At 42.7% G+C, this 19,859-nt stretch overlaps 1 protein-coding gene across 1 annotated transcript in view; it reads left to right on the forward strand.

Annotated features, from left to right (window-relative positions):
- Nucleotides 1–19,859, forward strand: part of KDM4C (lysine demethylase 4C) — a 705,949-nt gene that overhangs the window by 28,335 nt on the left and 657,755 nt on the right. Inside the window, exons 3-4 of the mRNA XM_040357651.1 lie at nucleotides 1,568–1,743; nucleotides 13,695–13,809. Of these exons, the coding sequence (XP_040213585.1) occupies nucleotides 1,568–1,743; nucleotides 13,695–13,809 (291 nt within the window). The remainder of the gene's footprint in view (nucleotides 1–1,567; nucleotides 1,744–13,694; nucleotides 13,810–19,859) is intronic.

The following is a 19,859-nucleotide window of genomic DNA, read 5'->3' on the forward strand; positions in this document are numbered from 1 at the left end:
ACATCATCCTCTTTATGCATGTTGTCTTACTCCAAGCTGTATAGGCTCAAAGCCTACTACCAATTAAGCATATTAGGTGATGTGCATTTCTGTAATGAGAAGGTGTGTGGTCTAATGACATCAACACCCTATATCAGGTGTGCAGAATTATTAGTCAACTTCCTTTCCTTTGGCAAAATGGGTCAAAAGAAGGACTTGACAGGCTCAGAAAAGTCAAAAATAGTGAGATATCTTGCAGAGGGATGCAGCACTCTTAAAATTGCAAAGCTTCTGAAGTGTGATCATCGAACAATCAAGCGTTTCATTCAAAAGGGTCGCAAGAAGCGTGTGGAAAAACCAAGGCGCAAAATAACTGCCCATGAACTGAGAAAAGTCAAGCGTGCAGCTGCCAAGATGCCACTTGCCACCAGTTTGGCCATATTTCAGAGCTGCAACATCACTGGAGTGCCCAAAAGCACAAGGTGTGCAATACTCAGAGACATGGCCAAGGTAAGAAAGGCTGAAAGACGACCACCACTGAACAAGACACACAAGCTGAAACGTCAAGACTGGGCCAAGAAATATCTCAAGACTGATTTTTCTAAGGTTTTATGGACTGATGAAATGAGAGTGAGTCTTGATGGGCCAGATGGATGGGCCCGTGGCTGGATTGGTAAAGGGCAGAGAGCTCCAGTCCGACTCAGACGCCAGCAAGGTGGAGGTGGAGTACTGGTTTGGGCTGGTATCATCAAAGATGAGCTTGTGGGGCCTTTTCGGGTTGAGGATGGAGTCAAGCTCAACTCCCAGTCCTACTGCCAGTTTCTGGAAGACACCTTCTTCAAGCAGTGGTACAGGAAGAAGTCTGCATCCTTCAAGAAAAACATGATTTTCATGCAGGACAATGCTCCATCACACGCGTCCAAGTACTCCACAGCGTGGCTGGCAAGAAAGGGTATAAAAGAAGAAAAACTAATGACATGGCCTCTATGTTCACCTGATCTGAACCCCATTGAGAACCTGTGGTCCATCATCAAATGTGAGATTTACAAGGAGGGAAAACAGTACACCTCTCTGAACAGTGTCTGTGAGGCTGCGGTTGCTGCTGCACGCAATGTTGATAGTGAACAGATCAAAACACTGACAGAATCCATGGATGGCAGGCTTTTGAGTGTCCTTGCAAAGAAAGGTGGCTATATTGGTCACTGATTTGTTTTTGTTTTGTTTTTGAATGTCAGAAATGTATATTTGTGAATGTTGAGATGTTATATTGGTTTCACTGGTAAAAATAAATAATTGAAATGGGTATATATTTTTTTTTGTTAAGTTGCCTAATAATTATGCACAGTAATAGTCGCCTGCACACACAGATATCCCCCTAAAATAGCTAAAACTAAAAACAAACTAAAAACTACTTCCAAAAATATTCAGCTTTGATATTAATGAGTTTTTTGGGTTCATTGAGAACATGGTTGTTGTTCAATAATAAAATTAATCCTCAAAAATACAACTTGCCTAATAATTCTGCACTCCCTGTATGTGTATATATATATTATATTTCCTTTTGTTTTATTTATTTTGCTTTTTAAAGGTGATACCACCAAAGGAATGGAAACCCAAGAAGCATTATGACGACATTGATGACCTTGTAATACCTGCTCCTATCCAGCAGATGGTCACTGGCCAGTCGGGCCTCTTCACGCAATATAATATCCAGAAGAAACCAATGACTGTAAAGGAATTCAGAAGAATGGCAAATAGTGACAAGTATGTGTTGATGCTCTTTGATTTTTGGGATTTTGGATGCTGCAGTGCTGTTTAATAGGAAACAATTCAATCTCTAATCTTTTTATTTACCGAAAGATACCCATGCTTTATACAATATAATCATATGATGAAGATTTATAAATTCATGAAGAAATAAATGTTTATTTGATTTGGAAAACGTCTGTGCAAAAAACAAACTGCTGTAGCTCAAAGTTTATGATGCATTTACAAAAGCCTGAGCCAGATACACCATATGGGTGATAAGCAGGTAAATAATCTAGTAGTACAGTGCCAATAAAACGTAAGTAAACCCCTTTAGCCATTAACTGGTTTTCTGCAGTAATTTGCCATATATATGATCTGATCCTCATCTAAGTCGCAATAGACAAACACAATGTGCTTTAACTGATGACACGGAAGCCATTCTAATTTCTTGTGTCTTTATCGAACGCTCCTATTAAACATACACAGTGCTAGAGGAAAAAGTGAGCCCATAGCCCAATTGCTCCAATTGGCTTTTTGTTGAAGTGATTGTACACCTGGAGTCCAGTTAATGAAGTGAGTTTGGAGGTGTGGTTTACAGCTACTTTGATAAATGACAGTCAAACATTTTAAGATTGCGGTTTATAAGAAGCATCAGCTGATGTGAACCATACTTTGCAAAAAGGAGCTCTTTGAAGGCATATGATCAAGAGCAGTTGATCTGCATAAGGCTGGAAAGGTTTACAAGGCAATCTCAAAATGTTTACACATCTATCAGTAGACGGTTGGACAAATTGTCTATGGGTCGAGCATTTAGAACTGTGCCTACTCTTCCTGGAAGTGGGTGCCCCGCCAAGATAACTCCCAAGGTACAATGCAGAATCCTTTTTAATGAGGTAAAGAAGAACCTACAAGTAACCTCCTAAAGGCTTGAAGACATCACTGGAACTGGCAAACCTCTCTGTTGAGTCTACCATAGAGATGTCTTTGAACAGGCAGGGTGTCCACGGCAGAACACCACAGAGGAAGCCGCTGCTCTCCAAAAAAAACATTGTTGTGTGCCTGAAGATTGCCTCATAGTACCTACTGGGAAATGTTTTGTGGACTGATGAAAGAAAAGTTGAATTGTTTGGGAAGGCAATATGTATGGGGCAAAAAGGGCACAGTTAATCAACATAAAAACATCATCCCAACAGTGCAGTATTGTGGCAGGAACATCATGATTGGGCTTGCTTTACTGCCTCAGGGCCTGGACCACTTGCCATCATCAAGGGGAAAATTAAATTCCCAAGTTCATCAAGCTTGGTAGTTACCACATATAAATGCTGGGAATGAGCTCAACAGAACTGTTCACACTAGACAATTTACAAATGTGTCTGAGCTGAAGTAGTTTTGTAAAGAGAAATTAGAATGAGAGCTATTAAATTGGGCTTTAAGGGCACACAGTACAATTTGTATTGAAAAAAACTAGAAAAATTTATTGGTATGAAATATCATAAAATCGGTTATAAACATAAAATCAAAATTAGAAATCAAGTCAATAGGTGGTACTGCAAGGGTTATAACAGTTATATAGTCTCAGTCTACACAAGCTTTGTTTGAAAAGCAAAGTCTAAAGATACAATCTTGAATTGTGTAACCCAAGTAGTGATCCGGAGGTTAATGGAGGGCTTGCTCTACATGTTACGCGCTTGGACTAGCGCTTCCTCAGGAGCATAGATATTTGCATAGATAAGCCGCGTTGGGGGTAAGCAAATGACGGTCGTGTTTTATCCCCACAGTGGCTGGGTATACAGATTAGTACTGATCCTGCCTAATGTAGGGGTAGTATCATAAACACGTAACTATAAAACTAATGGTGTTGGGGCAGTCAATTGCTGGTAAGCAATAAAAATCCAGGGGTGTACATGTGCGGTGATTCAGTGCTAAATAGAATGGGCTAGGCACAGATAGGCAAATCTACCAAGGCAGCCTGAAGATCCTCAAACAGTAGAACAGAGGAAATTGTAAGCAGGACTGGCAAAGCAAGGTCCTAGGTGCCCACAATAGCACAGGAGTCCGCACGTGTCCCCGATGGATGAAGATGACGCCAAAAGAATTGGGTTACACAATTCAAGATTGTATCTTTAGACTTTGCTTTTCAAACAAAGCTTGTGTATACTGAGACTATATAACTGTTGTTATAACCCTTGCAGTACCAGCTATTGACTTGATTTTATGATATTTCATACCAATACATTTTCTAGTTTTTTCAATACAAATTGTACTGTGTGCCCTTAAAGCCCAATTTAATAGCTCTCCTTCTAATTCCTGTAATATCGGGGCGGTGGCACATCTTTAATAGGTGCATTCGCAGTATCACCCTGTGATCTATGCACGTTTAAAATAGGCCCTCTTTTTACCTAATATTGTAAAGAGAAATGGTCAAACATTCTTCCTCAATGTTGTGCAGGTCTGATCCAGAGCTACTGAAAGTGCTTGCTTTTAGTCATTGCTGCCAAAAGAGGTACAATTACTTTTTTCTCCAGCACTGTGAATGTTTAATGGGTGTGTTTTATATAAAACCATTAGAAATTAGAATTGTTTGTGTGTTATTAGCTTAAGCACATTGGCTGAAATTCATAAAGAATAGTGCAACGTGCAGACAGATTTTGCGAAGTGTCTCTCATGCTTTTTAAAATTTGGTTCCGCTTGTGCCAAATTCATGTGCTTGTGTAGCATTTGTTATTAAATTTGGCGAATTCTGCACCACTTTCCCACTGTGGTTCTTAATTTTCAGAACTACTTGAGTTTGGTGCAAAAGGTGCTCTCTGAACTAAAAGTGTTGCAAATGCTTCATGAATTTGGGGCAATACATAAGAGATTAAGGCCAGAAAACGTCATTATCTTTTATCTATTGTGACTTGGATGAGGATCAGATAACATTTTATGGAATATTAATGCAGAAAGCCTGTTGATACCAAGGGGTTAACTTACTTTTTTTTGCCACTGTACGTGATATTCCTACCACAAACTATGAAAGGTTTACTTTAATTTTTTTGCAATGTTTTAACCACTTCAGCCCCAGACCATTTTGCTGGTCAATGACTTTTTATTTTTTCGCGCTATTAAACAAGAGCGACAATTTTTTGAAAAAATATTTTTTTTACTTTTTGCTAGAATATCCCCCAAAAATATGTAAAAACATTTTTTTTCCCTCAGTTTAGGCCGATACTTATTCTTCTTCTACATATTTTTTGTAAAAAAAAAAAAATCGCAAGAAGCGTTTGATTGGTTTGCGCAAAAGTTATAGGGGATAGTTTTATGGCATTTTTATTAATAATAATTTTTTACTAGTAATGAAGGCGAACAGATTTTTTTTTTTAACGTTACTGCAATTTTATGGCGGACACATCTGACACATTTTTGGGACCATTGGCATTTTTATAGCGATCAGTGCTATAAAAATGCATTGATTACTGTAAAAATGTCACTGGCAGGGAAGGGGTTAATACAAGGGGATGATCAAGGGGTTAATTGTTCCCTAAAGTGTGTTCTAACTGAAGGGGGGAGTGGGACTGACTAGGGAAAATGAGATCGCTGTTCATACGTTGTATGAAAATGCGATCCTGTGTGCCCGGCGGTGATCGCGCCCGCCGGGCACTCGCATCAGCACCAGGGACGAGCGTGCCCCTAGTGGCCGCAAAGAAAAATCACGTTTTATTACGTTATATTCTGTGATTTTGCGCAGCTAAGCCGACCTGCCGCCGTATAACTGCGGTGGGCGGTTGGCAAGCGGTAAAAAAAGAATTAAAAGAAAAAAATAAAAGTCTTATGTTAATCTATTTTAATTCTAAATCCTACCCTTTAGCCCTCCCTGAGCTAATTTTGCATTTGTAAGACTAGGTAATAATGCGCTGTCAGGATCCAAACAATAAGCAAATACAGAGTTTGACAAATTTGCTTGGAATCTAGGAGCCAGCTAAAAAAGTTAGGAGCCATAAAACGCGCACCGTCCCGACGAGCTTGCGTGCAGAAGCGAACACATACTTGAGTAGCGCCCACATATGTAAACGGTATTCAAACCACACATGAGGTATCGCCGCAATCGTTGGAGCGAGAGCAATAATTCTAGCCCTAGACCTCCTCTGTAACTCAAAACATGCAACCGGTAGATTTTTTTAAGGGTAAAAGTTTGTCGGCATTCCACGAGCGGACACAATTTTGAAGCGTGACATGTTTGGTATCAATTTACTCGGCGTAACATTATCTTTCACAATATCAAAAACATTTGGGATAACTTTACTGTTGTCTTATTTGTTTAATTAAAAAAAGTGTAATTTTTTTCCCAAAAAAGTGCGCTTGTAAGACCGCTGCGCAAATACGGCGTGACAGAAAGAATTGCAACGATCGCCATTTTATTCTCTAGGGTGTTAGAATAAAATATATATATATAATGTTTGGGGGTTCTAATTAGAGGGAAGGAGATGGCAGTGAAAAATTACAATTGCTGTTTAACCCTTTCATGCCGCGCGAACGCATATATGCATGTTCGGCTTTCGGGGGTTATACCGGGATGATGCCTGCAGCTGCAGGCATCATCCCGGTACCGTTGTTTAGAGCCGGCGATCGGCTATCCAGACATACCAACCGATGCGGCTAAAAGCCGCTCGGTTGTTATGCCGATGGAGTGGGTGTAGACATCCCCCCCCCCCTTTCTCGCCGCTCTGACCGGGCCTCCCGTCCCACTGGGAGAACCGATCCTCCATCCTCCGCCTTCTGTGTCCAGGCGGAGACTGACACTAAGCCGTAAACGGCTTTGCTTCGGTCTCCGCATTGAAAACACGGAAGCAACGTCATGACGTCACTTCCGGGTTTCTCGGCTGCCAATGGCGCCGGATTTAAAAAAGTACACAGTATTCAGAATCGCCGTTTTCGGCGATCTGAATACTTTGAAGTGTAAAGGAGGGATTGGGGGTCTTTTAGACCCCCGATCCCTCCATAAATAGTACTTGTCACCACCTATTACTTGTCACAAGGGATGTTTTACATTCCTTGTGACAGCAATAAAAGTGATCAAAATGAAAAAAAAAAAAAAAAAAAACACTTTTTATTATTATAAAAAAAAAAAAAAAAATTTAAAGCGCCCCCCTCCCCGCAAGCTTGCACAACAGAGAAAACGCGTACGGAAGTCGCGCCCGCATATGAAAACGGTTTTCAAATGACACATGTGAGGTATCGCCGCGAGAGCAATAATTCTAGCACTAGACCTCCTCTGTAACTCTAACCTGGTAACCGTAAAAAAAAAGTTTAAAGCGTCGCCTATGATGATTTTTAGGTGCCGTAGTTTGTCGCCATTCCACGAATGCGTGCAATTATAAAGCGTGACATGCTTGGTATCTATTTAATCGGCGTAACATCATCTTTCACATTATGCAAAAAAATTGGGCTAACTTTTACTTTTTCATTTTTTTTTTAAATTCATGAAAGTAAATTTTTCCCAAAATGTTGCGTTTAAAACACCGCCGCACAAATACTGTGTGACATAAAATATTGCAACAATCGCCATTTTATTCTCTAGATTCTCTGCTAAAAAATTATATATAATGTTTGGGGGTTCTAAGTAGTTTTCTAGCCTAAAATACGGATTTTAACTTGTATACCCCAAATGTCATAAATTGGCTTAGGCATGAAAGGGTTAACTTGTAATGCCAACGGCCACCACCAGATGGCGCCTGCTGACAGAAGGAAGAGCTTGGGACTTCACAAAGCCGCGGCCTCCAGGATCCTGTGCCTCTGTGCACCCCCACCTCCCCCACCGCACGATCACGGCGGGCCCGCGGAGACCGGTAATTGAGGCCGCAGCTTCGGCGGCCTTGTAGGCCGCAAAGCCGCGGCCTCAATTACCGGCGGGCGCCATGTCACAACTTCTTGTCGCAATTGCGACCTGGCGCCCGGATATTGTCAACCCCTGAGCTAATATCAAACGCATTAAGTGATGTGAAATCCAATGAATCCCTTGGTGTTTAAACTTTCACCACAAATGGTGTGTGAATTTCAGAGAAAAGCCTTCACCTCTTGAGAATGACCGCTTACCAGCTCCTTATGACCTCCTGTTATAGGAGGTCCTTCCTGCTTGTGGCTATATATGCAGCCAGGGCCTTTGATCATCTGAGGCAATCGCGCTGTCAAGCCTCTGCCGCCCAAGATGGGCCCGATCACATATGAACCCCAAGATAAGTTAAGCCTTCCATAGTGTAAAATCTTAGGCATTTAATTAAATGATTGGTTGCACTTGCATCAAAGAATGTGATCAAAGGTCCTGGCTGGGTATATAGCCACAAGCGTGAAGGACCTCTCGTAACAGGAGGTCATAAGGAGCTGGTAAGCGGCTTTTCTCTGAAATTCACACACCATTCTGGTGAAAGTTTAAAGCACCAAGGTATTCATTGGTTTTCTGTTTCAGTGTTTTTTTTTTAATCGTTCACGTAGAATGTTAATGAACTGTCAAATAGAGCAGCAAACAATCCTCGCGTGCTCCACATGTATTGAAGCATAAAATAAAAATAATACAAAATAAAATAAAAATAATACAATTATTCTGGTTAACAAGAAAACAAGCATCCAAGCATGGAAACAAATAAATGCTATGCTAAATACAAAACAAATATGGACCCACCTCATGGGTTAGGTCCTTAATTGCAGCCTGCTACATAATATAGCTGGTGCCGGATGCCGGACAGTGTCCGATGTCTAGATATTGGATTACCACATAATCTATCTGTACTCTATATTGGAGTCATTCCAACAGACATCACACACGTTTCAGGTATATAGTATAACTAGGTCATACTAGGTCATAAGTAAGATTCTTTCAACGTTTGTTCAACCTAACTGCCCCCTGTAGGGGAACCTATAAATCAACAATATTTCGAGAGATCTAGGTTAACCAAAAAAAGAGGAAATTTAGAAAAATTGTGGGGGCAAGGTGCCAGAGGTAGTAGTAGTATAAGTAGTAGTTCCATTGCTAGGGGAGCACATGCTTGAGACCCACTCTGGGCAATATTGATGGCTTTGCATTTGGAGTAATTGAGCCAACTGTGCGGCCATGTAATACTTGCGGAACTCTGGCACCCCAAACCCCCCTCTTTGGGTGCATACAATGTTGTTTGGGCTATTCTTGGACCTTTAGGACCCCCGATGTATTGGAAGATTTTGTATTGAAAGCAGCGGTTTGTCAGCGGCGGGGACTTGGATCGGCAGAGCTCTAAAGTAGTATAGCCGTGGAAGAACAGTCATCTTAACTGATGCTATTCTACCCATCCAGGACAGGTTCGCATCGGACTACGTCTTTCATTAGGCGGGCAAAAAGGGTGGGTAATTAGTCTTGTATAACTTGGTCACATCGGAGGTCAATTTAATTCCCAAGTAATGAAGGGACGACTGTTGCCATGTTAAAGGGAATTGAGATTTAAAACTCTGGAGCGTTGAGGTTGACATTCAGTGCCTCCGATTTGTCCTGATTAACTAATAGGCCAGAAATGTTCCCGAATCGGTCTAATAGGGACAGAAGATTTGGTACTGGGGTATGGGGGGGACATGATGAACAACAGGCAATCGCCTGCAAATGCACATTTATGGCTCCCCCCCCCCCCCACACTTTCTATACCCAAAACTTCAGGGTGGTGACTGATCGCTAAGGTTTCAATGGCTATCACAAATAGAACAGGTTAATGGGCATCCCTGTCTAGTACCCGAAGAGATCAGTATCAAGTCGGATTTGTGACCCCTCAGCAGTATAGATCCGTTGTTGATTAAGGATATAAATGGAAAAAGTAAATATGGACATCCGCACTCCAAAAAACCCTGATGGTTGTCTTTATTTAAAAAAGGAAAAATGCACTAAAAGTCACAGCACACTACACGGGAGTAAAACCGCTATGATTAAGCACTAATTTATAGTGCGAACGCGTCGGCTGTTCAACAAATGCATCAAGCTCCTGTTGACTTGTGACCTTACCATAGCTTATTGTAAACATTTTGGAATTCCTGCAGTACCGCTCTAGGATTCTGAGTGAAAGAACTGTTGGATTTTCTGATTTTAGGGACGTGGGGAGGGGGCTGTCTGGGTCTAATCTTGTTGACAATAGTTTACCTGGTTTATCCGATTGCGCAGTTTTCTCTTTCGTTCATGGACGGACACAAAGTGGGTATTGGCCTTCCTTCAGGAGTGACTAGGCAGAAACTTGTAGAAAGTGTTAAACACATCACACCTAATACAGTACCGCCCAGGGGGCGGTCCCTCTGGGTATAACCCCTCTCTCTGCATCTCGCAGATCAGCTTTTTTTTCTTTTTAGCAAAGGAGAAGACATGGCTCCCTCCAGGCCCATAGGCCTGGAGATTTATTCCAAATTGAATTTTATTCAATTTTTTTGATTGTTCCTGTGATCTACGATCAACTGCCGACTGGGTGACGGGCTGGATCCCAGATCCTTGTAGTCCCCCCCCCCCCCCCCACTTTGCCAAAGATGGGGCATGCCAGACGTAGATCTCCTGGCGTCTCGACTCAATCGGAAGGTATTGAGGTTTGTGGCCAGGTCAAGAGACCCATGGGCAGATGTAACAGATGCGTTGGCACCTTGGGGTCGGTACCGGCTAATCCTATGCCTTCCCTCCTCTGAGGCTCCTTCCTCATCTGCTTCGCAGAGTGGAGGCAGAGGGTATCCCAATGATCCGGATTGGCCTTGGCGTCCTTGGTACGCCGACCTAGTGCGTCTAGTAGCAGATGTCCCTTGGCTGGCTTTAACGGCATGGCTATTAAAAGCCAGGGGCTTAGAGCCCAGGGCCTGTCGGATTCAGAGATTTCTACCATGAGGAGGGCTCGGAAGCTATCCTCTAGGATAATTTACCATCGCACTTGAAAGGCCTACATATCCATTTGTGAGGAAATGAGGTGGAATCCACGTACTTATTGGTTTCCAGAGTCCTGCTGTTCTTACAGCGGGGGGTGGACCAAAAGCTTGCCTCAAGTACGATTTAGGGGTAAGATTTCTGCCCTGACTGTCTGTCTTTTTTCAATAACCCCTGGCGGCTCACTCTCTAGTAAATACGTTTGTGCAGGGGGTTCGGCATGTGGCCGCTCCCATCCGTCCTCCACTACCTCCGTGGGACCTGAACTTGGTCCTCTCGGTGCTTCAGAAACCACTGTTTGAAAACATTAGGGACATTCCCTTGTTGACGCTTTCTCAGAATGTGGTCTTTTTGGTGGCTGTTATGTCAGACGGGTTTCTGAGCTGGCAGCCTTGTCATGGAAGGCTCCCTATCTGATCTTCCACAAGGATAAGGTGGTGCTGCGTCTGCAGCCTTCTTTTCTTCCTAAGGTCGTTTCGGCCTTCCATCTCAATGAGGACATTGTACTTACATCCTTGTGTCCTCGTCCGCTGCATTCCTTGAACGTTTTCTGAGCTCTGAGTATACTTGTCTGCTACTGCTCTGTTCCGGAGGTCAGACTCACTGTTTGTTTCGGTGGCTGGTCCCAAGATGGGCCTGTCGGTCTCGCTGGTCACCATCTCGAGGTGGATCCGACAGATCGTGATTTAGGCTTGCGTCATAAAGGGTCTGGAACCCCCCTTTCCGGTCACGGTGCGTTTGACCAGGGCAATAGGTGCCTCTTCGGCTTTCCGACATTAAGCATCTGTTTCCCAGGTGTGTAAGGCAGCGTCCGTTCACACTTTCACAAAACTTTACAAGGTTGACGTGAGTGCATCTTCGGATGCTTCTTTTGGCCGCAAAGTTTTGCAGGCGGCTGTTTATGTTGCAACTCCTCAGTTGAGGAGCGCTGTTTTGTTTTGGGGTGAAGTTTATTTTATGTTTTCCCACCCTCGTTTTTTGACACTGCTTTGGGACGTCTCACTTTGTCAAGATAAAGGCTGTGTCCGTCTCATGAACGAACGAGAAAATAGGATTTTTGTACTCGCTGTAAAATCCTTTTCTCTGAGTTTATGGACAGACACAGCATCCACCCCTCTTATGTTTGTACTGCTTTTTGACAAACTGATCTGCGAGATGCAGAGAGAGGCGTGATACTCAGAGGGACCGCCCCCTGGGTGGTACAGTATTAGGTGTGATGCGCTTAACACTTTCTACAAGTGTCTGCCTAGTCACTCCTGAATGAAGGTTAATATCCACTTTGTCAAGATTAAGGCTGTGTCTGTCCATGAACTCAGGGGGAAAAGCATTTTACAGTGAGTACAAAAATCCTATTTTTGCATCCATCTGGCGGATCAGATGAAAACTAACAGACTGTTCGTTTTCATCCGATCACCCATAGAGAAGAGCGGAGATCTGACTTGTCCTCTCTGCACAGTGTGCTGAGACATTTGCCAGCTCAATGGAGCGATCCCTGCTGAGCAAGGGGATGCCCAAAAAGGGATCCTCCCGAGATGCGCATGTGTAAAAGGGGCCTTTATATAGGATGTCTCATTTTGTACAAACGGCTGGATCCTGGAACAATCTTTACTGCAACGATGTCCCGTCCTCATCCTGTTCCTGAACTTCCAGTCCTGTGATGGCTAATGGCTTCATGTCTTCTGTGGACCTGCTGTGAAAAAGTTCCTGGTGAGGATCCTCCCCTTTCTCCTTCATTGAGAAATGAGGTTTCTTTGCTTTCACTGCCTGTAAAGGCTGGTACACATGGGTGGAATATCGTCCAGTTCAATAGAAACCGGGCCACATTCGTCCAGTGTGTACAGCAGCCTGTCTAACAGAAGCCGGCCTAATGTCGGATGCATCAAATGCAAAAAAAAATCTAAATGGAGCAGGAGGTGACAAGTCCTTATCGGGAACTTTTTCCCAGCAGCTACACAGAGGACCCAAGGTTGGTAACTCCCACAGTACTGAAGGTTTAGAGACGGGAAGAGGATTCCTGAACAGATTTCTACAGGATTCGGCTGCCTGCAAATAATACCTTATTTAAAGGCAAGTTGGCTTGCTAAAATTAGAGTGTTTGTTTTTATTAGTTTTTTTGTTTTTTTAACTAAAATTTTGCTTTTAAAAGCAAACAATTTTTTTTTTTTAAATCATTGAGTATTTATTAGTTTTTTAAAAGCATATTAGCCAATACAACATAAGGTGTATAAAAGTCCAGGCAAAAAATAAGGAATGCCCAACAGTGGACTCAAAATGTTACATATTTGCAGATACATCTTAAGGAAAACATGCATTTTCATATTGTAACCGTCCCGAACCAATATACACCAGAACATCAATACAAGTGAGAAGAGTAGAAAGTAGAATTAGGCAAAATAAAACAAACTAAATAAAATAAAATATCCTAAATGAGTTCACTGGTATGATCATCAGCTTCATGTGTAGCAGCACTTTTAAACCTAAAGCCGCAGTACATAAGAGGACACAGAGCCCCCCAGGAAAGGCCCCAGACCCCCGGCGCCCCCTAGGGATCACACTGCTGCCGGGAAGCCGGACCCCAACCCACCGGGCCCCGCCATCCTCCCCAATCCACAACCAGCATTGACTTCGAACTCAAACCATGTGTTAGTGATAGAGGAGAAAAGAAATAAGATCAAGAAAAATAAAGAAAAGGTGAAGATAAGGAAAGAACAAAGGATACGACAGAAGAGTATAACAATTTTTTTTTTTAATTCAGTAGCAGTGCCCTCCAGTGTTTACTCTAGTGTAAGGGCATGGCCCAATTTAATAATTGCTGTGTTGGTGTGGCCTGCACTGTGAAAAAGTTTTTGACAGATAACCACTAGGGGAAAATGTCAGTTTCTGGTAGAGGTAAGTAAGCACCTGGGTATGGGGTTAATTAGGTTGGGGAGCAAGAAAGGGTGTGTGGGGTTGTTTTCAATTTTTTTTTATATTTATGCTGTTTTAGTGTGGCTCCTTTTTATACTGTAGTTCTGTTTAGCAATCTTATTTAACTTGAAATTATATCTTCCACATATTTTTTTTCCCTCTAAACATCCAGATACTGCACGCCAAGATACTTAGATTATGAAGATTTGGAACGTAAATACTGGAAAAATTTAACTTTTGTGGCACCAATTTATGGAGCAGATGTCAATGGAAGCCTGTATGATGAAGTAAGTTTTTATACTGCTTTTTGTAAATAAGAGAACAAAGAAACCAGACTATTTTTTACTGAAAAGGCTAAATGGTTTTGAAAGTGATATTTTTAACGGCTTCTACTTTCTATTTTTTTTATGTGCAAGGCTATTTGAGTAATATTTTGCCAGTTTTAAAGCAATTTTAAAGCAAGGATAGAAAAAAAAAATTAAGTTGTTGTTTTTTTTATTTTTTAGCAAATGTTATTTGTTTTGTTCCATCATGTTTGGACACAACCTTGAAGATTCTTCATATGTAGTTTTGCAAAATATCAGATGTGTTACGAAAAGAAAATCTGTGTACACGAAAAGCTTAAAGCCATTATTTAAAGTGTGTGTGTGTGTGTGTGTGTGTGTGTGTGTGTGTGTGTGTGTGTGTGTGTGTGTGTGTGTGTGTTATATATTGTACAGGACGCCGTGGCTGGGTCCTGGAAGGATGCTATATTTACCCTCTGTTTGGCCTTCGGTCCCTTTAAGGGAACAGAAAGGGTTAACGCACCTGTCCAAGGAAGTGGTTTAAAACAAGACAGAAAGTTGTGTGTGGGAGTATAGTGGAGACTGTGGATGGTGAATAGTTTACAGTGAAAAGCTGTGAAAGCACATGGCAGTGTCCTGCCTGGAAGCCTGCTAGCTGAGGAAGTTACCTGCAACATAAAGTGAGGACTGTTTAACTGCGATAGCAGTTCTGAGCTCTACAAGTCGGTGAGACTCTTATTGCTTTTGTTTTTGCTGCTGTGAAGCCATTTAAGTTTAATAAACCTCCTTTTTGATTGAAAAGCCTGTGTCCTGCCATCTAGCTGGTTCCCCAAACTTTATATATGTGTGTATATGTGTATGTATATGTGTGTGTGTGTGTGTGTGTGTGTGTGTGTGTGTGTGTGTATATATATATATATATATATATATATATATATATATATATAGCACTACCCCCGTAAGAGCTGCTGGTTTAGATTTTGGGTCTACGTTCTCAACTCCAGAAGTTTGGCTCGAACCCTCCCTTGGTACAGCTGGACAACACAATGATTGTGGAACCCACTGGCAGTTGGAAACCACAATGATATCTTAGTAGGGCTGCAACTATCGATTATTTTTATAATCGATTAGTTGGCCGATTATTGTTTCGATTAATCGATTAGTCGGATAATAGCCTTTAAAAAAAAATAGCATTTTTTTTTTTTGGGCAGATTACAAAACACAAATTGCTGTAAAAACACATTATATGCTTTTCTGCATCTTCTCCATTGAAGTATATTGAACCAAAAAAAACAAAATAGCACCGTTTTGCGTTAAGTCCTTGCCTTTCCAAATACGCAGCAGCTGAAAAAAAATCATGGCTGTGAATGTGTCCCATAGGAAAACATGTAAATGAACTGTAGTGTGTTTCTGCAAAAAGCACCAAAAAAAAGGTGTGAACCCAGGCCTGAGATCACATAATGGGGTTAAAAAAACAAAAATAAGTACAAAAAGAGCAAATAATCGCTACTGTAAGGGGTTCATTATTTACTGTGGGACATTGAAAGTAATATTTACAGTAGCGATTTGCTTTTTTGTACTATAAAGGGCTAATTTTTTTTTTTTTTAACCCTCATTATGTTACTGGCCGATTAATCGATTATGAAAATTGTAATTGATTAATTTCATAATCGATTAGTTGTCGATTAATCAATTAGTTTCGGCCCTATATCATACAGTAATAAAAATACAGTTGAATGTTATTACCTTGTACTGACCATCTGTCCAAATGGTAATGGATAAGGCCCCTTTCACATTGAGGAGTTTTTCAGGCGGTACAGCGCTAAAAATAGCGCTGCTATCCCGCCTGAAAAACTCCTGCCCAGCTACCTCAATGTGAAAGCCGAAGGGCTTTCACACTGAGGCGATGCGCTGGCGGGAGACAAAAAAATCTCCTGTCAGCAGCATCTTTGGAGCGGTGAGAGGAGCGGCGTGTATACCGCTCCTTCACCGCTCCTTCCCATTGAAAACAATGGGAAACCGCGGCAATACCGCCCGCAATGCGCCTCTATATAGGCGCATTGCGGGCGGTATTAACCCTTTATCGTCCGCTAGCGGGGGTTAATACCGCACCGCTAGCGGCTGATTTCCACGGCAATCCCGGCGGTATAGCGCCGCTACTTTTAGCGGCGTTATACCGCCACCGCGGCTCCCGCCCCAGTCTGAAAGGGGCCTAAGGCTCCACACACAATGCAGTTTAACCAAGTAGTGTTTACTTGGTAGAGAAAAGATGAAACGGGATTAAACAAACAGCAGTTGACTTCTTACAGGGCCCTGCAAGAGTCAATGATAAAGATTAAAGAACAAGTTTAAATAATACAAACAAAAATCAGATCTGTGTAAGAACACGGAGAGGGATTTCCCCAATACAGTACTACCAGCACTGGAGTACCTCTCCACTAGGCCTCACCCAGCTCTCGGGAACAACAATACTGTACAAAATGAGTATAGAATAATTATGCTATGTTATATGAGTCTATAATTCTTTTGCTCCCCCTAGCGGGCAGTTCTTGGACACATGTCCTACTAGGATGGCTTAGTTAGTCAGACTGAGTCCTGTAATTGTTCCTTCCGGTTAACTGAAGTCTTCACTAGCTTTAGTTGGTGCACGTTAACCATTTGTAATCCAATAGGTATGAGGAAAAATAGAAACGAACATTCAAAGTAAATATAAAGCGTGCTGGCGACACAGGCGCCAATTCCCTCAATGCACAGTCACTGCCGGATGCAATGTATCCCTGCACGTGGCATGTCGACCTCCAAAACTACAATAGTGAGTCTATCAGATCCACTTTCCTGCAATAAAGTTATTTATATCATTGGGCAGGTGTCCTTCTTACCCAATGAGGCCTCGCCTCTCCGGTACGCTCCGTCTGTAGTGTCCCGGTTCTGCATCAAGGATCCCCCTCAGGATAGGCGATCCGCGCTGGCGACTATAGGCCCAGGCTTCTAGGCGCCCTTGAAGCAGGCCTCAGCACAGGCTTCCTGCTTGCTAGAAGTTGCCGTCCCAAGAGGCCGGATGCAAGCCTTCTCTTCCTTAAGTAGTTTCTCCCAAAAGGCTGTGCATGAGGCAATGCACTCTGGGTAACACTGTGGGCATCGTAGTTTGTTAACCACTAAGGCAATGGAGTCTTTATCTCCCTGTACCTCACGGTCCATAATCCATCGTTGTGATGTAATTAAACCGAACAAGTGGCAGCAGTATAACAATTGACCACCGGAGGGAGCTGAGTTCCTACTAGACTACAGTTTGTAATTGATCGGCCACATTGAAAAGTGACACCTTGAGAGATTTTTTATATAAACACTGTTATTATCGGCGTATAACACGCACCCTAACTTTAAGAGGGAAGTTTCAGGGGAAAAAACATTCCACAGCCCCCTGACTATCCCATAGTCTAGTCTTGCTTAAACCATCAAAGATGCACTAGGAAGCGGCACTGCTCAAAGAGGAGCAGACTTGACTTATGCTTGGGCAGAACATCATGTTCCAGGTCTGTTTGCTGTCCACATCCCAGGTGTGGAAGAAAAGCAAGTACATTTTCTTAGCCGTCAGCACCTGGGCCTCCACCTGAAGTATTCCAACCCTTTTGCCATAAATAGAAGACACCAGATGTGAATCTTCTTGAATCCAAATTCAACCACCTGCTGGACAGGTTCAGCCATGTCCAGAGACCTCTGGGACTTTGCAGTGGTTGCATCAGCAACTCCATGAGATCAGTTTGACTTGATTCATGCCTTTCCTCCTCTGCAGCTTCTCCCTCATATGCTCTGCATGATCGAAATGGAGGGCATTTACGTGATTCTCATTTCATCAAACTGACTGTGGGACCAGGAAATTTCATTCCTGTAACTAGTGGCAAGCATCCTGTCCTTCCTCCGGTCTGGTCTAGACCAAAATCTGGCCTTTTTTTTTTTTTTTTCCTTCAGAAGCCATTGACTTTTCATTCTGTATTTTAAGCCTTTCCAAAAGGTTCCTACAGGGGGCTCCCTGCTTGCACCTTCATTCATATGTGTATTAGAATAAGGTCTAGGGCAGTGATGGTGAACCTTGGCACGCCAGATGTTTTGGAATTACATTTCCCTAATCGTCTTTCAGGACAGCACCTGAGAGTGGCTCCTCCCACTTGTCCATAGGAAACACCTCTTCCACCAAACTTTAAAAAGAGGGTGACTTTCCACCTGGTGTCAGTTTTTGTGTTCACTCCAGAGGGAACACTTGGGGAGTTAGGAGCTCTCAAGGTGCTGTCCTGAGAGGCCAGGCTCCCTGCTCCACCATTTTTCCCCTAATCGTCTTTCAGGACAGCCACCTGAGGGACTTTGGCTCCTCCCCTCTGTAGGAAACACAAACCCAGCAGTACAATGGGCAGCCCTAAATTTTCGGCCTCTGCAAATGTTCCTATTAAAGATATGAGGTAAAAAGAACCCTATGGTGGTGGTAGAAAATGTAACCAAAGGTGGCTGTGGATACTTCCCATTTCCCAGACCCTTACCACAGATGCAAGTGTGCAAAGGATAGGGAGCGCATCTAGGCTCCCAGATCACACAAGGGACGTGGGAAAAGCAAGAGAGGATGAGATCATCCAACTGGAAGGAATTGAAAGCAGTAGGGCTTGCACTCCAATCCTTCCAGAAAGAGTTCAAGGACATCACTTGCAAATCGGGTCCGACAACGCATCAGTCATTGCATACATAAACAAACAGGGAGGAACAAGAAGTGGAACCCTGTGGGCACTAGCGGAGAAAATCCTGAAATGGAGAGAGTGTGTTTTTCTTTCCCCATCAGCAGTCCACTTAAAAGGGGATTTAAACAGAGTGGCAGATTTTCTCAGCAGGAAACAAGTGAAGGAAGGTGACTGGGCGTTAAATCAAGAGGTGTTCAAACAAATTACGCAAAAGTGGGGAACACCTCAGGTGGACTTATTTGCCTCGAGAGAAAACAAAAAAGTCAGAGCGTTCTTTTCTCTGAAAAGAGAGGACAAGGCGCTAGGGGTGGATGCGTTGGCACAGAGATGGACATTCAAAATATGTTATGCCTTTCCTCCACCAGTACGAATACCAGCGGTAATAAGAAAACTCTGCATAGAGAACACAACGTAGATTCTAATAGCACCTCTCTGGCCCAGGAGACCGTGGTTTTCTATGCTGAAAGAACTTGCTATAGAGCCCCCCTGGTTACTTCCAGTCCAGGAAGATCTACTCTCCCAGGGCCCAATATACTTCCCCCAAGTGGAAAGGTGGAACTTGGCCGCCTGGTATCTGAGGAGCAGCTGCTGAAAGCAAAAGGGTTTTCTTAACCGCTTAATAGCAACTCTGCTAAAAAGCAGGAAAGTGGAGAAACGCAACATCTATCAGAGAGTGTGGAAGTGCTTTAACAATTGGTGCACAGAAAAACCTTCAACACAGAGAGCTCTGTGGCAGTCTTAGAATTTCTACAAAGTGGTGTAGAGAAAGGACTAAGCCTTAGTACCTTAAATAGTCAAGTGTCAGCACTTTTGGTTTTTCAGGAAAAGAAATTGGCATCTGATCCATGAATAATCAGACTCTTCAGATCCCTGAGCAGACAAAAACCTATACAGAGTACAGTTTTTCCAAAGTGGGACCCGTCATTAGTGCTGCAAACTTTGACAGCAGATCCCTTTGAACCACTAGAAAATTGCAACCTGAAGACGCTGACACTTAAAGCAGTCTTCCTCGTAGCAATTATCACAGCCAAAAGGGTCTGTGAGATAGAGGCTCTATCAATCAGACCCCCCCTTTTGTCAAATTTTTGCAGACCGCATCATTTTTAAAATGAATCCGGGATTCCTGCCGAAAGTAGTCTTGAGATTCCATAGGGAACAAGAGGTTGTGTTGCCTTCATTTTGTCCAAACCCTTCTAGAGAACAAGGAGTAAAGTTTTTATAATTTAGACGTCAGGAGATGCGTCTTGCATTATTTAGAGGTAACAAAAACACTGAGGAAGACGGATTCCTTATTTTATTTTACATTCTGGAGCTAAGAAAGGGCACAGA

This window comes from Rana temporaria, chromosome 1 (assembly GCF_905171775.1).
Source record: "Rana temporaria chromosome 1, aRanTem1.1, whole genome shotgun sequence".
Lineage (NCBI taxonomy): Eukaryota > Metazoa > Chordata > Amphibia > Anura > Ranidae > Rana > Rana temporaria.